Below are 15607 nucleotides of genomic sequence, written 5' to 3' on the forward strand. Positions count from 1 at the left end.
CTCGTTTGTTTTTTTTTTTTTTTTTTTTTTTGACCTAGATTACCAGAGACTGATGACTGTGGCGGAGACAATTACAGCTCTCATGTTTCCTTTCCAGTGGCAGCATGTCTATGTCCCTATTCTCCCGGCTTCTCTCCTACATTTCTTAGATGCTCCTGTTCCATACCTGATGGGCTTGCATTCCAATGGCTTGGATGACCGGTCAAAGCTGGAGCTGCCTCAAGAGGTAAGAGGAATGGTACCTTGAGTGCTGGTGCCATTGGCCCCAATACAGGATTGGAGGGAGAATGGCTTTGGGATGAGCCCAGGTGCTGTCACAAAGTTTATTTTCTCTTATTTTGAAGAACATGAATTACTTTCTAGGAAATAAGTAAAAATGATGAACATTTAGCTCAGCTTATGTTGTTCCAGAAACACTTGTCATCTTGATTATATGACATACATACGTTGTAATCCCTGTGTTTATACTGTTGTGAATTGCTTTTTCATATGCAGTTTTTCTTTTCTTTTTTTTTTTTTAAGCTCATTTTTATTTTGAGAGAGAGAGTGCGGGCACACGCGCCAGTAGGTGAGGGGCAGAGAGAGAGAGGGAGAAAGAGAATCCCAAGCAGGCTCCATGCTGCTGGCACAGAGCCCCACATAGGGCTTGATCTCACAAACTGTGAGATCATGACCCGAGCTGGTATCAAGAGTCGGATGTTTAACTGACCAGGCCACCCAGGCACTCCATATGTAGTTTTTTAAGCACAATATTTTACATACTTTTCAAGACATTTATTAGAAAATAATCTTATTATATAAAACTTTTAAATATGTACAAATAGCATAGTGAATTTTTGTGTTCTTAAAACTTAGCTTCAGCAGTTATAATACATATTTAATTGTATTTAAAAAATTATTTTTCTTTTTTCTTTTAGAGAGATACAGAGCTTGAGTGGGGAGAAGGGGAGAGAGAGAGAGAGAGAGAGAAAGAAGGAATCTTAAGCAGGCTCCATGCTGAGTGTAGCTTCATCCCATGACACTGGGATCATGACCTGAGCCCAAATCATGAGTCAGCTGCTCAACTGACTGAGCCACCCAGATGCCCCTAAATTGCATTTTAATTCTGTACCTCCTGCTCCCTTATTATTTTAAGGAAATCCCACACAATATAATTTCACAATTATTTCATTAGACCAAGTATTAATAAATCAATGGGTTTCTTTTACAGGCCCAGTTTATCTGTAATAACTGACCTGATCATAGTGATTCTTGTGGTGCTGAGCCAGCTTTGAAAACTTTCCTTTCAAGATAAGGAAGATCTTGAGAGAATCCTTTTCCTCTCTTGCTATGAAGATGGTCTCCTCCTCTTTCCTATCATTTCAGATACCAAAGAATTGATTAAAAATATGTATTTACTTGTTTATTTCCTATTTTATTCTAAAATAGATTTAAAGCATGATTAAAATAAGATTGTTTTATTTTTTGTTTTTGTAGAATTACCCATAGAACTGGTCTACGTTTTTATGTCATTTTGTGGCTGGTATGAAACTACTTGTGGAAGGGCTTTCATACTCTGAATTTCTCAGTCATTAGAAAGGCCTGGGAACAAGACTTTGGAGTATGTATACACTGGTGTTAACATGGCTCTATTTCCTCCCTTCATCAAAATGTTCTTGGAGGAAGATTTTTGCATAACTGAGTAATATTAGTAAGGAGACCTCCAAGGAAGAGAACAGTCTCACAGACTTGGATCTGAGCCTCACTCATTGGGCATGTCTGGGCAGCATCCTTGATGAAATCCTGATAATTAGATCACACCTGTAATACTTAAATTATAGTCAAATGCATCTCTTTTTCTCTCTCCTCTGGTTTTAGAATCAGAGTCTTCCTTGTAGCTTCTTCTGTTTCCACCTCCTTTGCTTCTTTGATTTTATAGAGCTTTGTGTTGTTTGGAGTGGGACAAGATTAAGGAAGAAAAGATCTAAATGATAGAGAAAATCATTGAGTTGGGGTATTGGGTTTTTATGTATATTTGTCTGTTTTACTGATAAATGTAAATGAAGAGTAGATATCAAAGATTGGAGAATGGGGAGCTTCTTGTTTGCTTTATTTTATGTTTTTAAGTTTATATATTTATTTTGAGAGAGAGAGAGAGAGTGCATGTGTTCCAGTGGGGGAGAGGCAGAGAGAGAGAGAATCCTGAGCAGGCTCTGAACTGTCAGCAGAGAGTCTGATGCGGGATTCAAACCCCTGAACCATGAGATCATGACCTGAGCTGAAACCAAGAGTCAGTTAGGGTGCTTAACTGAGCCACCCAGTTGCTTCTTGTTGATGCTTTAAACAAATGTGTATTTAAATTGACACCTCTTCATAATAAACCTAATTATAATTTTGTAAAGTCAAAATAAGAATAACAACAAAAAATGGTAAAAGGTGGAAAGCTGAAGAGGCATGCTACCTACCAGTTTAATGAGTAGGTCACTAGGCAAAAAGCCACTTCTCTCAGTTTTATTTTTATCTTTGGTATCAGTTCTGTTCCCTGTAGTATCCCTCAACATCATTTTTGGTAGCTTCATGTATATGAAGAGGCTGCTAGAAGAACAGAGATATTCTTAACTAGGGAATTCGATGGGACTGTTTGAGAAATCAGGTGTTGTCTGAGAAACCCAAAAGTTCACTCTCTTCTGGATGTTGTGACTTGCACTGTTGCAGTATTCACCATCACTGCTTCAACCTTTGCCTTTTCCTGTGGTTTGCTTGGGAAGGAAAGGTATGTGGAATACCTATGTATACTCAATAAGCAGTTCTAGGGTTTCAGAGTCCCACTTCATCCAGACTGGCCTTCTGAAGGTCACATATTTATGTGGGTTGTTTCATAGCTGGATATTTACCTTGATTTTTAGCAGATAACCTCTAGAATATCTGAGCCTGGATAGTTCCCCACGGGGAACTTTAGGTTGGGGAGAACTGATTTTCTCATGTAGTAAAGCACTATGAAAGGTATGCATATTGAATGAAGACTAATAATCTCTGAAAGACAACTTTGGGATGTCTCACAAATGATATATGGTTGTTTTTTGTTTGTTTGTTTTATTTTGTTTTTTAAGATTTTATTTTTAAGTAGTCCATGCACCCACCATGGGACTCAAACTTACAGAGTTGGATGGAGATTAAGAGTCATATGCTCTATGGGCTGAGCCAGGCAGGTGTCCCATAAATGATATATTAAAAAAGGTTTTTTTAATGTTTATTTTTGAGTGAGAGTGTGAGCAGGGGAGGGTTAGAGAGAGAGGGAGACATAGAATTGGAAGCAGGCTCCAGGCTCTGAGCTGTCAGCACAGAGCCTGATTTGGGGCTAGGACTCACCAACCGTGAGATCATGACCTGAGTCAAAGTCAGATGCTTAGCCACCCAGGTGCCCCAAATGATGTTTATAGTAAAAAATTCTAACAAAGCACAAAAGCATGAAGAGTAAAGTAGGGGCACTTGGGTGGCTCAGTCGGTTAGGCATCCAACTCTTGATATTGGCTCAGGTTGTCATCTTGGTGATATGAGGTCATAAGATCCATGCTGAGCATGGAACCTGCTTTGAATTCTTTCTCTTTCCTTTTCTTTCTCTGCCCCTCCCTGCTCAGGCTTCTGTGCTCCTTCTCCCTCCCTCCTTCTCTCCATCTCTCCTTCTCTCTAAATAAACATTGAAAAAAACCTTCTTTTTAAAAAAAGAATAAAGTAAAAATTACTTTGAATTTTGTCACCCAGAGATAACTACTTATAACATTTTGGTGGACATTCTGGGGTATCTTTACACTACTAGAAGAAATTTGAGACAGAACTAGGGAAATTCACCAGGCCTGTGCAAGGGTGCATCATCATCATTAGGGTAGTGGGGCAAGCGTGATTTTTAAAAGGGACTTTCACCAGAGGGATGGAGATTATACATTTCCTGGATCCCTAAATCAGAATTCATCAGTAGCTGCCTCATCTTGTGACATCAGAAGTCTGTGAAAAAACCCTTTGTTTCTTTTTATACCAACACATGAGCTCAGCTATCCCTGAGCAAGGGAAAGTGCTGAGCTGCCTTTGTGAGGCATTCTTTGTCCCGTGCTTCTCTTTTGGGTTCCATTGTGTTGAGTCCAGGAAGGAGGCAGTTCGCCCATAGTTATGTCAGGGGAAGCAGGGAGAGGATATTAGAGTAAAGGCCAGGGGGTGTCCTTTTTTTCCTGCTGTTTTTTGTTTGTTTGTTTTTTCCTTTCTCAGGATACTTCTTCAATAGCTTTTTCCCAGTAATGTGTGTGTGTTGAGCTCCCCTTCAGTGAATAACATGAAGATAGACTAGAGGGGAGACTGGTTGTGATTTATTGTTGGGAACTCAGGGTGGGAAAGAACATTGTGACCTCCTGGAGGAAAAGATTTGGAAGACTTTTTGGTATTTAGGGGATCCATGTGATTACTACTGCCAAACAGCTAAGTCTGCTCTTGTTGGGAGAGCAGGTTAATTAACTGAGGAAAACTGATCATGTGGGTTCAGTGCTGCTTCTGGGCTACTTTTTGTCCCCCACGCTGTTTTGTAGGACTTGTCCTTTTGGCTGAGGAAAGGGGTACATGAGAAGTTTGAGGTAGGCTTGCAAATTGCTTCTGTTTGAGGAAACAATGTGAGGCTGTTGTATGAGCTTAGTATTTGAATGACCCCCTATTTCACTTTGCCTTCTCAATCCCTACCTCCTTCAGCCTAACACTGCAAAGAATGGCTATAGTGGTGTCTACTCAGAGGCTCCTATCTAATTTAACCCATCTCTGAAGTGTGCCTGAGTTGTATTCTCCCCTGTAGCTACCTCCTACCAGGAGTGTATCTATAATATATAGATACAGCATTTGGAGTTCATAAAATTCTTTACAGACATTCTATATTTGGCTCACAACAGTGGAAGAAAAGCCAACCAAGCATTGTTGAGTGGATGCAGTTATTTTTAGATGCTTCTGTGTTTCCAGTTGGACAAAGTGTTGTTTTGTTTTGTTTTGTTTTGTTTTTTATCAAAAGAAGAGAACCAGTGGGGTAAATGATTGCATTGTGTGCCTCTGGTGGGTCACAGAGCTTTGTTCTGTTAGCTGTGTGGACGGGACTTAAGAGGCAGGTGATCTTCAAACTGGATTTAATTGTCTTTACTGTCTGTTTTAATGGCTTGATGTGAAAACATAATTTTAAGTAAATCTTTTTAAAAAATGTTTTATTTATTTATTTTTTTGAGAGAGGGAGAGACAGAGCATGAGTGGGGAAGGGGCAGAGAGAGAAGGAGACAAGAAATCTGAAGTCGGCTCCGAGCTCTGAGCTGTCAACACAGAGCCCAAAGCGGGACTCAAACTGGTAAACCACAAGATAATGACCTGAGCTGCAGTTGGATACTTAACCAACTGAGCCACCTAGTAGTCCATGTAATTTTAAAATCTTAAAGGCAAAAACAAAAAGTTAAATTTTAGGTGTTAAGCATTTATTGCCCTTTTTTCTAGGCAGGGCTCAAACTTATTATTCAGTGGAGGAATTCCAGAAAGTGAATTTTAAAGTGGTTCTTCTAATCTTTGTGTCTTAGATAAGAGAAAGTTCTCTCTCTCTTTTTAAAGTTTATTTATTTTGAAAGAGACAGAGCAAGCGGAGAGGGGCAGGGAGAGGGAGGGAGAATCAAAGCAGGAGAATCACACATCAGTGTGGAACCTGACAAAAAATTTGAACGCATTAACTGTGAGATCATGACCTGAGCTGAAACCAAGAGTCCAGACGCTTATTGACTGAGCCATCCAAGGACCCCAGAAATTCTCCTTTTTGATTACAGATTGGTAAATTGGATAGTTTCATGCACGCAGCAAATGTTTATGCACGGACAGGTTAAAACATGCAGTTTTAGTAGATTGAGAGTTTGTGGAATAGTTATATTTAGCTAGACTTATGTCACCCTTCTGCCTCTTCTTTTAGGACACAAGACTTACTGGTACAGGGAAAAATAGAAGGATCAGTGGATCAACATTTTGATATACTATAGATATACCACCCTAAAAGGGACTATTTAATAATGAGCCTGGAAAAATTGCTTGTCTGTAAGGGGACAAAATAAAAAAGGATCCCTACATTCCTCCATAACAAAAATGAACTTGACATGGATTACGAAGTTATACACGTCACAAGCAAAAAAAGGTGTACAGGATGGTTTAGTGTTAATCTGGCTGTATTTCAGGGATGAAATGCAAGAAAAACTTCCACGCTGTCCCGTCATCTTGGCCCCTCCTGCACCATCCATAAAAGATTGAAGGGAGCCTGGGTGGCTCATTTGGTTGAGTGTCTGACTCTTAACTTCGACTCAGGTCATGATCCGAGGGTTGTGAGATTAAGCCCCTCATTGGGTTCTGCATTGAGTCTGGAGCCTGCTTGAGATTCTTTCTCTCCCTTTCTGTCCCTCTCCCTCTCAAAAGATTAAAAAAGTAAAAAACAAAGATTGATAAATTTGATTTTTTAAATTAAGAGAAAGACATCTTAAAAAGATATGATAAAAACCAGAAGATACATGTAACACATATAACCTACAAAGAGTTAGCATTAGGAGATTGTAAAGAACTTGTACAAACCAGTAAGGTGATAAGCAACCCAGTAGAAAAATGTGCTAAAGACACAAACAGGTATTGCACAAAAAAATATACATTTTTTTCACTAGCAACCAGAAGTGTAAATTAAATGCACCCAAATCAATGGCAAAATTAAGAAATATGATGATACCAAATTTTGGAACAATTTGGATCAGTAGGATCACTTTAGATTGCTGGTAAAAATGTAAATTGTTACAACCACTTTGGACACAGCTAGGCCTTATAGGGTATTTTTTTTTTTTTTACATAGTAATTGCCAACATTTATTGCGTACTTATTATGTATCAGGTACTATGAAAGGTGCTTGACTGAATTCTTTTTTTCCTTCTTAGAACAAGCCTAAGATGTGTATACTATTATGTCAATTTTTCTTTTTTTGTTTAATGTTTATTCATTCATTTATTTATTTTTCTTTCATAGTTTATTGTCAAGTTCGTTTCCATATAACACCCAGTGCTCATCCCCACAAGTGCCCTCCTCATGCCCATCACCCCCCTTCCCTCTCCCCCACCCCCATCAGCCCTCAGTTTGTTCTCAGTATTCAAGAGTCTCTCATCATTTGCCCCCCTCCCTCTCCACAACTGTTTTTCCCCTTCTCCTCCCCTATGGTCCTCCATTAAGTTTCTCCTAATCTACCTATAAGTGAAAACAATGATACCTGTCTTTCTCTGCCTGACTTACTTCGCTCAGCATAACACCCTCAAATTCCATCCGCGTTGCTACAAATGTAGGCCTTATCTTATAAAGTTGAACATTTGCATAGCTTACAACACAGCAGTTGCACTCCTAGGATACACCCAAGAGAGGATCTTACATGTGTGTCCAAGAAAACGTATAAAAATATCAAAGCAATAAACAGGAAAAACTTAAATGCCCTTCAGTGGGAAAATTGATAAATAAGTTGTGTTATATCCACATAGTGTGGAATATTATACAAGAGTGAAAGTGAGTAACATATAGCTACATATAACAAAATGGCTGAGTTTTAGTGACCTACTGTTGAGTGAAGAAAAGTAGTATCATAACACTGCCTAAGGAATGGTAATCTTTTCATAAATTTAAAAAATAAGCAAAAACTTAAAGGCATACATGCATGTGATAAATTATAAAACGGAAGGCAAAAAGATAATAGAGAGTTCTGGATAGCGTTTACCTGGGGAATGGGGATGTGTAGGTTGGGGGATGGTTTTGGGGAGGAACAGATAGGTAGGTAAAGTATTGGTAATGTTCTAGTTGTTGGATTGGGCAGGAAAAAATGTCTTTAAGATTATCCCCAGAAAGTTTTCAGTTTTTGTTTCATTCCTAATAACAGTGAATGAGATGTTTGTTTCCTATTAATATGACTGGCATTGGATAGTATAAATCTTGTAAATCTTTGCCAGCACAGAAGGTGAAAAATATTTTGTTTGTATTTCTTAGATTACTAGCAAAATTGAACATCTTTTTATGTATTTGATGTTAATCAGCTGAAAGTTCTGTGTTTGCCTTCCATAACCAATTCCTGCTTTTCTGTTGGGTGAATTTATTTTTATCTCAATGATTTCTTTTGCTATTAACCTTTGACATGTTATATTATAACAATTACTATTTCTTAGATTGTTTATCTTTTAATTTTTTAATGGCAGTATTTACCTTTATGGTTTTTAGATTTATATAAGGGTTAGAAAGCCCAACTCCACCTTAAGATAGTAATCTTTTATAGTTTCTTTTAATGCTTTTGTGGGTTTATTTAATTTTTTAAACTTGTTTTATGGAAAATGTTGAACACATGTAAGAGTAAAGAGACTAGCATCCATTGTTTTATGATAATCATCAACTCACGGCCACTTTTCTTTCTCTACCCTCCTCCTTCCCACTCATCTTACTGGATTATTTTGAAACAAATCTAACAGCATTATTATGTTATTCAAATATATTCAGTATGTATCTCTAAAAGATACTCTTTTTAAGAAAATAAGGTGGCTTTATTTTTTTATTATTATTTTAAAATATTTATTTTTGAGAGGGAGAGAAAGAGACAGAGCATGAGTGGAAAAGGGGCAGAGAGAGAGGGAAACACAGAATCTGAAGCAGGCTCCGCTGACAGCCCAGAGTCTGACACGGTTCGAGCTCATAAACTGCGAGATCATGACCTGAGCCGAAGTTGGACACTTAACCGACTGAGCCACCCAGGCCCCCCTGTTTTTTATATTTAAAGCTTCAATCTTAAGTTTATTTTTGAGTATGGTATTCTGTTTTAACATATCTAAACATACAGCCATTGTCCCCAAAACATTCATTCAACAATCCATCCACAATACATGGGTGTGTTCAAGACTCTCCTTTTCCAACAGATTACTGTTTTATGTTTATGTTAGAATCCAGTAAGGTAAGTGTTTTCTTAAAATTTTCTTAGCTGTTTTATTCTTTCTGGCAAAATTCACAATCAATTCATCAGAGACTCCTTTCAAAAAAAATCTGGGATTTTGAAAAAAATTACATTAAATTTACAAATAAGTAGGGGCATTATTAGCATCTTTTCAAAATGGAATTTTCCTATCTAGTGATATTGTTTTCTGTGATACTCATTTATTGAGGTTTTTATTCCACAGTGATAATAACAGTGTTAATTGGCATTTGTTATATATTATGGACCTAGCACATAAATCTTGATATTTATTGTCTCATAATTCCCAAACTTATGGCATAGGTAATATTATCATTTCTGTTATACGGAGAAAGCAGAAATACTCGTAAGCATTTAATCACTGCAATGAAGGGAATGATAGTTGTCTTGGCTAGACAGGTTCATGGTTATAAATATATACATACTTTTAATGTTTTTTTATTTCTGAGAGAGCGTGTCTGTGTGAGAGCACCAGCAGGTGAAGAGCTGAGAGAGGGGGAGAGAGGATTCAAAACGGGCTCTTTGCTGACAGCAGCCTGATGTGGGGGCTCAAACTCATGAACTGTGAGATCATGACCTGAGCTGAAGTCAGACGCTCAACCAACAGCCACCTAGGCATCCCAAGATAAATATTTTTTAAAAAGCCTTTTCTAATTTATATCTACAAAGAAATTCCAACAAGAACAGGAACTATAAAATATTTAAGTTAAATTGAACAGGAAATGTGTAAGACCTCTAAGGAGAAGAGTGGATGGTTAAGAGCTTTAGTGTATGTCTGAAGTCAGGCTAGAGGAGTTTAGATCCTACTTCTACTACTTGTTAGCTATATGACTTTGAACAGGTTGCTTAACCTCTCTATGTCAGTTTTGTATATAAAATAAGGATAGATGGATATTGCCAAAATGTTCTTTGTTAATCCAGATTGCCTACCTCAGTAGCATTTTATGTGAGCGCTGTCTCTGTAGATCCTCTCAAAAGCAACCTTAAAGCCAGAAGAAATCACAGAAATCAGTAAGTCCAGCCACCAAATCTTACAAATTAGGACTAAGGCTCAGAAAAGGATAATGGTATGTTCAAAGTCATATAGGGAGATAGTGATGGACTGAGATATGGAACCTAGAGTTTTGACTCACTCCTGGTGTTCTGTTTACTATAAGAATTCAACAGACATTTTATGAGCATTTACTATATGTGTGGATTTTGTGCTAGATGCTCAACATCTGTGTCCTCACAGAATTCTTACCACTAAGATAAGTGTTTTTAATCTCTTTATAACATTTTATAACTGAGGAGACAGAATCAGAAGATTAAGTAACTTTCCCTAGAAAGTGGCAGGGGAAGATTGAAACTTAGGTCTATTTCTTTCCCGAGCCCCATCTTCTTTATATCATATCTCATATATGCCTATTTCAAATATTTCCTCTTCTCTCTCCTGTTCATTATCCTTTCTAAAGCTTCTTCTTAATGCTCTGGAGTTGTTCACACTCATCCTGTTTTGACTGGCAGGCTAACCTCTGCTTTGTGGACATTGACAACCACTTCATTGAGCTGCCAGAGGACCTGCCTCAGTTTCCCAACAAATTGGAGTTTGTCCAGGAAGTCTCTGAGATTCTCATGGCATTTGGCATTCCCCCTGAAGGGAACCTTCATTGCAGCGAGAGTGCCTCCAAGCTGAAGAGGCTTCGGGCCTCTGAGCTTGTCTCTGACAAGAGGAATGGGAACATCGCAGGTTCCCCTTTGCATTCCTACGAGCTCCTCAAGGAGAATGAAACTATTGCCCGGCTGCAAGCCTTGGTTAAGAGGACTGGGGTGAGCTTGGAAAAGGTAAGATGCTGTATATGAGTTTGTGACAAGCTTGGTCTGTGCTAGGGGGCTGTCCTGCTGAAATAAAGCGTGAGATGAGAAATCACCTAGTTCAGGGCAAGGCTTATTAGTGAGCAGTGAAAGAAGGCTTTTGTGTGGGCAACTCTGGATTCAGTTCTGGCATATATTAGTAAATGCTGTTTAAATTTGGGAGGCTTCTCACCTGGACATCAAGGAGAACCTGCTGTCATTCCTTGTGAACACTACAGCAGAGTGACTTGGAGAGATGACAGTGTGTTCAGACCTCTTTAAAATCCATTGCCCTGTGAATTTCATGGCAACCTACAGCATACAGGGCAGGTATTGTTAACTCTCTTTTATAGCTTAAGAAACCAAGGCTTAGAGAGCCTTAGTGGCCTAAGATTAAATGCCTAATAAGTGACTGAGCTGAGGCTAGATCCTGGTCCCCTTGATGAGGTTTTGTGGTGATGGGGCATTTGTGGGGTCCAGAGCTGACAACCAAGAAAGAATTCTTGAAGGCATCTTTGGTGCAAAATGGTGATTTTATTAAAGCACAGGGACAGGACCTGTGGACAGGAATTACTGCACTGGGGTCATGATGGGTAACTCATTATATATAACCTCAGGTTGGGAGGAAGTCAGGGTTAGAGTAAGTCTCTAAGGAATTTTGCAAGCAAGGTTTCCAGGACCTTGAGGACCTAGCTGTTGCGAGGGAAACACCATTTATTACTGTTTAATACAACCTCAGTCATGAGACTCTTCAGATGTATATTGAGGGTCAAAAGCTTGGAGTATGATTGCCAGCATGTATCTTGGGGCAGTTGAGATAAAAGAAGTAGACTTACAGGATCCTTGAGGTTGGGATATTGTTAAGCTAAGGTTCTCTTTTACCCCAGCAGAGTGTCATCCTTGAGGCAGCTGAGCTCTTAGAGGGAGATCACTCTGATGGTCTCAAGGACTTGTCAGTGGGCTGTAGGAAGTAAGGGAATTTAATTTTTCATTTGCCTTAGTTTCCCACATTACCACAGCAAGGACTTAAAACCCTTTCCTTTGTTCTTGGGTAGCCAGGAGTGCCTGAGGAATANAAGGTTTTGACCCTTAAGATTGCTGAAGGTGGAAAGTCTCATCCTCTCTAGCTTCTACCTGCTGAGTAGGGGCGTAGAGTTGTCCCTCCCTATATGGGTCCATATTGGTCAGTTGGGAGAACGTTTAGGGAGGGTTACAAAAACATAGAGGCAGCTGAATCCAACATGGGCAACATGTATGAACCTCCTTAAGTAGAAAGGATCATCTATTGGCTTGAAGTTATTGCAGTGATGGAGTCTTGGCACCAGGCAGAGAGGCATGGGAGAAAATAGCAAAACATAATTAGAATAACTAGAAAGATGAGCCCAAATGAAAGTTCTTTGGTAGCAGACAAAAGTCCTCCAGTTCAAGAGTTTAACCAATCATTAAACGAAAGAGAGGGATTGTTTAAAGCACCAATTTTAGTATTCATGTCAGTTAGAAATCCAGAAATATTTTTGTGATAATCTGGAATGTATACACAGCATTTTGTTTTTATGAGAATATAAGTTCTACCTTGTGCAGCAGTTAAAACATCTAAATGCTGTTCTATTTTGTAGAACTGTTTTATGCATTTGAGTTATTTTAGTATTTAATATAATGTTATTTTGAGAGTCATTTAAGGCCTTAACTGTGTTACAGGTGGTATATAGCCATCCTATAGACTCTGTTTTGTTTAGTAAGCAATTAGGTGATTAATAAGAGGTACTTTTATAGAAACAAAAATACAGGTTAATGGTTAAAGCAGATTACAAACCCAGTGTCTACTAGTGCTGCCAGTGAGATTTTTAGATGTCAGGCTTAAAGCATCCTCAGATGGGTGTGGGAACAGGCAGCAGTAATCAGGTTGGTCTTTCTGGTTTGTAACTCAAATGTCTGTGGTGATTCTTACAATGGCTCATTGTAAGAAGGAATTGTTAGTGGAAATTGGGGAAAGGAGAATGAAAAAGAAAGGTACAACCATCACAAGAGAAGTTTGAGATCTTCCACAGGGTCACAGAAATAAGAAGGCACATTAGTTTCCTTTCTGATTTCCTATAAAGGAGGTACAGGTTTTATTTAGATATGGGAGCCCATGAAGAATGCCCTTCTAGTTTTACTGAGGTGAGAATACATAATGTGACCCAGTAGGGGCCTTTTCATTTTGGAATTAAGTCTCCTGCTGTATTAGACTTTTAATCCTTTAACTAAACCAGGTCTTTTGGGTTTATATGGGGTGGGTTTCTAGTAGCTGTCAGATTGGGTTTGGAAAGGATATGATTTGCATATTTAGAGATTTATGAATTAACCTGCCTCAAGTGAATAATTTAGTAAAGCACTATATTCTTTATCTATTGATAAGTTTATAGTGAGAAAAGCCTTTTTATATACAATTGTTCAGGGAATCCATCCCATTTTCCAGTTGTTTAAATAATATGTTCATGGGGTCATTATTCCCACAGAATGACAAGCAAGGAGATTGTCCATACCTGTGCTATTGTGACAATTTTTTGAAGTTTACCTAAAGTTGTCTAGTTTAGGCAAACAACCAACATTTAAAGACAGAACTAGAATTTAACATCTATAATGGTGCATTATTGAGACACTGATTTGTTTCTAAAAACCTTCATTTCCAGAGACACCCAAATCAAGACTGATTTCTTTGTAGTACAGGTCCAGTTTTAACAAACTTGACCTAATTCTTTACATAAACTCAGCAAGAATAGCAATTGATCATAAGGATCTTTAAGGTTTGCTTTGCTGGAACCTTTTATAAGAAATCACCAGATTGAACTTTTAGTAGTCTCTCCAGGCCAGAAGCCAAGTGAAGTACTTGCCATCAGACATGCGTGCAGTACCTGTAGATTTGGGCAAATTACTCTTCACGAGGTCCCCAAGATATCCTGAGATTCCTGCACCTGCCAGGAAGTGACCTTCTTTACTCAGCTGGTAAGGCTGCTGGGAACTCTGTAAGCAAGGTCAAGCCAACATTTCCAAGGAGCTTTATGATTCCATTTCAAAAGGTCAATCTTAGTTCCTTAAAGCTGTAGGGTCCTATCTGAATCTATGCATGTCATTCAAATAGGACATTCTAGTTAAAACCTTGGTAAGATAACCAGTATTTCCAGTGGTGTCATGTTACAAGATGAACAGATTTCTATTGAATTTATGTAAACAGTTGTAATTGCCATGAAAGAAAGAATATTCTCAGAGTTTTTGAATTTCAGAGGGTTTAGGTAGAGAGAAAAGATAAATGCTTCTGTTTACAAATGAATACTTTATGTCACCTCTGTATATTATATCTCAAGAGAAAGTTTACTTAATCTGGAAGAGCAAGCATTAGAGAACCAGCAAGATTTCAAACAAGAGTCACAAAAAATTTAATCTTCCTCAGTTTATTTAGCCCCATGTTCCTAATTATTGTTCAGTTTGAATACAGTTTTTTAGTTCTGGAAATCTTAACCCATGTTAGTATTAGTCTTAAAGATGTCAAATATTTGTCCTAAAAGTCCTTTTTATGATTGCTCTTGAAGATGAAATATGTTTTGTTGAGAGAATAAGAGCAATTATAAATGACAAAGTCTCAGAAATGGACATTGTTAAAGATATGATGAGAGTTCATTATGATGCAGTTAACAAGGAAATTCAGTTATTTCTGTGACACATTTCAATAATCAGAATATCAAGTGATAAAGCATTAAAACTTTAGGAATTTCATATATATTTAAGTAGTTATAGCATTTACCCATGCAATATAGCCTAAGGTTTACCATTATTTGACAGTGCTTTTCCAAGTAACTTAGCATACCAAATAAAAAGGACTAATTTTATTTTATTTTTTAAAATGTTTTCTTTTTTTTAAATGTTTTATTTATTTTTGAGAGAGAGAGAGAGACAGCGTGAGCAGGGGAGGATCAGAGAGAGAGGGAGACACAGATTCTGAAGCAGGCTCCAGGGTCTGAGCTAGCTGTCAGCACAGAGCCCAATGAGGGGTTCGAACCCATGAACCGTAAGATCATGACCTGAGCCAAAGTTGGACGCTTAACCGACTGAGCCACCCAGACACGCCAAAAAGGACTAATTTTAGGTCAAAGAGACTTCATTTACCCTTTAAATCCTGGGAAGTTTGTTAAAACTTCAGAAAGTTATAAAGCATGTCCTAAATAGTATTAAAGATCATTACAAATCTTACTTCTTTACCCAAGGTGGCATAAGAGATCCTAAAGACAAATATGTAGCGTTATATAGTTGTTAGCAAAACTTAGCTTCTTTAACATTGAGAAATTAAGTAATCAAAGGTCTGATAAAGATGAAATCTAATGTAACCTTTGTTTACATTTTCTTTTTTTTTTTTTGGTGTCTATTTTTTATTGAGACAGAAACAGAGCATGAGCAGGGGAGGGGCAGAGAGAGAGGGAGACACAGAATCTGAAGCAGGCTTCAGCCTCTGAGCTGTCAGCACAGAGTCCAACATGGGGCTGGAACCCACAAACCATGAGATCATGATCTGAGCCGAAGTCGGATCCTTAACCGACTGAGCCACCCAGGCGCCCCTGTTTACATTTTCTTAATAAGAGCAGATCAACAATCCAAGAAAACTTTGTCTTTTGTAAAGAGAGAAAAGCAGAATTTCAGCCTTATACCAGTGTACTTTAAAAAGATTTTTGGGGCACCTGGGTGGCTTAGTCGGTTAAGCATCTGACTTTCGCTTAGGTCATGATCTTGCGGTTCGTGGGTTCG

General features: G+C 38.2%; 1 protein-coding gene across 1 annotated transcript in view; it reads left to right on the forward strand.

Moving 5' to 3' along the window:
• The window catches only part of DENND5A (DENN domain containing 5A), a 72387-nt gene that overhangs the window by 10046 nt on the left and 46734 nt on the right, over positions 1–15607 (forward strand). The window contains exons 3-4 of the mRNA XM_077769141.1: positions 39–226; positions 10505–10822. Of these exons, the coding sequence (XP_077625267.1) occupies positions 39–226; positions 10505–10822 (506 nt within the window). The remainder of the gene's footprint in view (positions 1–38; positions 227–10504; positions 10823–15607) is intronic.

Source organism: Crocuta crocuta, unplaced genomic scaffold (assembly GCF_008692635.1).
Source record: "Crocuta crocuta isolate KB4526 unplaced genomic scaffold, BGI_CrCroc_1.0 scaffold255, whole genome shotgun sequence".
Lineage (NCBI taxonomy): Eukaryota > Metazoa > Chordata > Mammalia > Carnivora > Hyaenidae > Crocuta > Crocuta crocuta.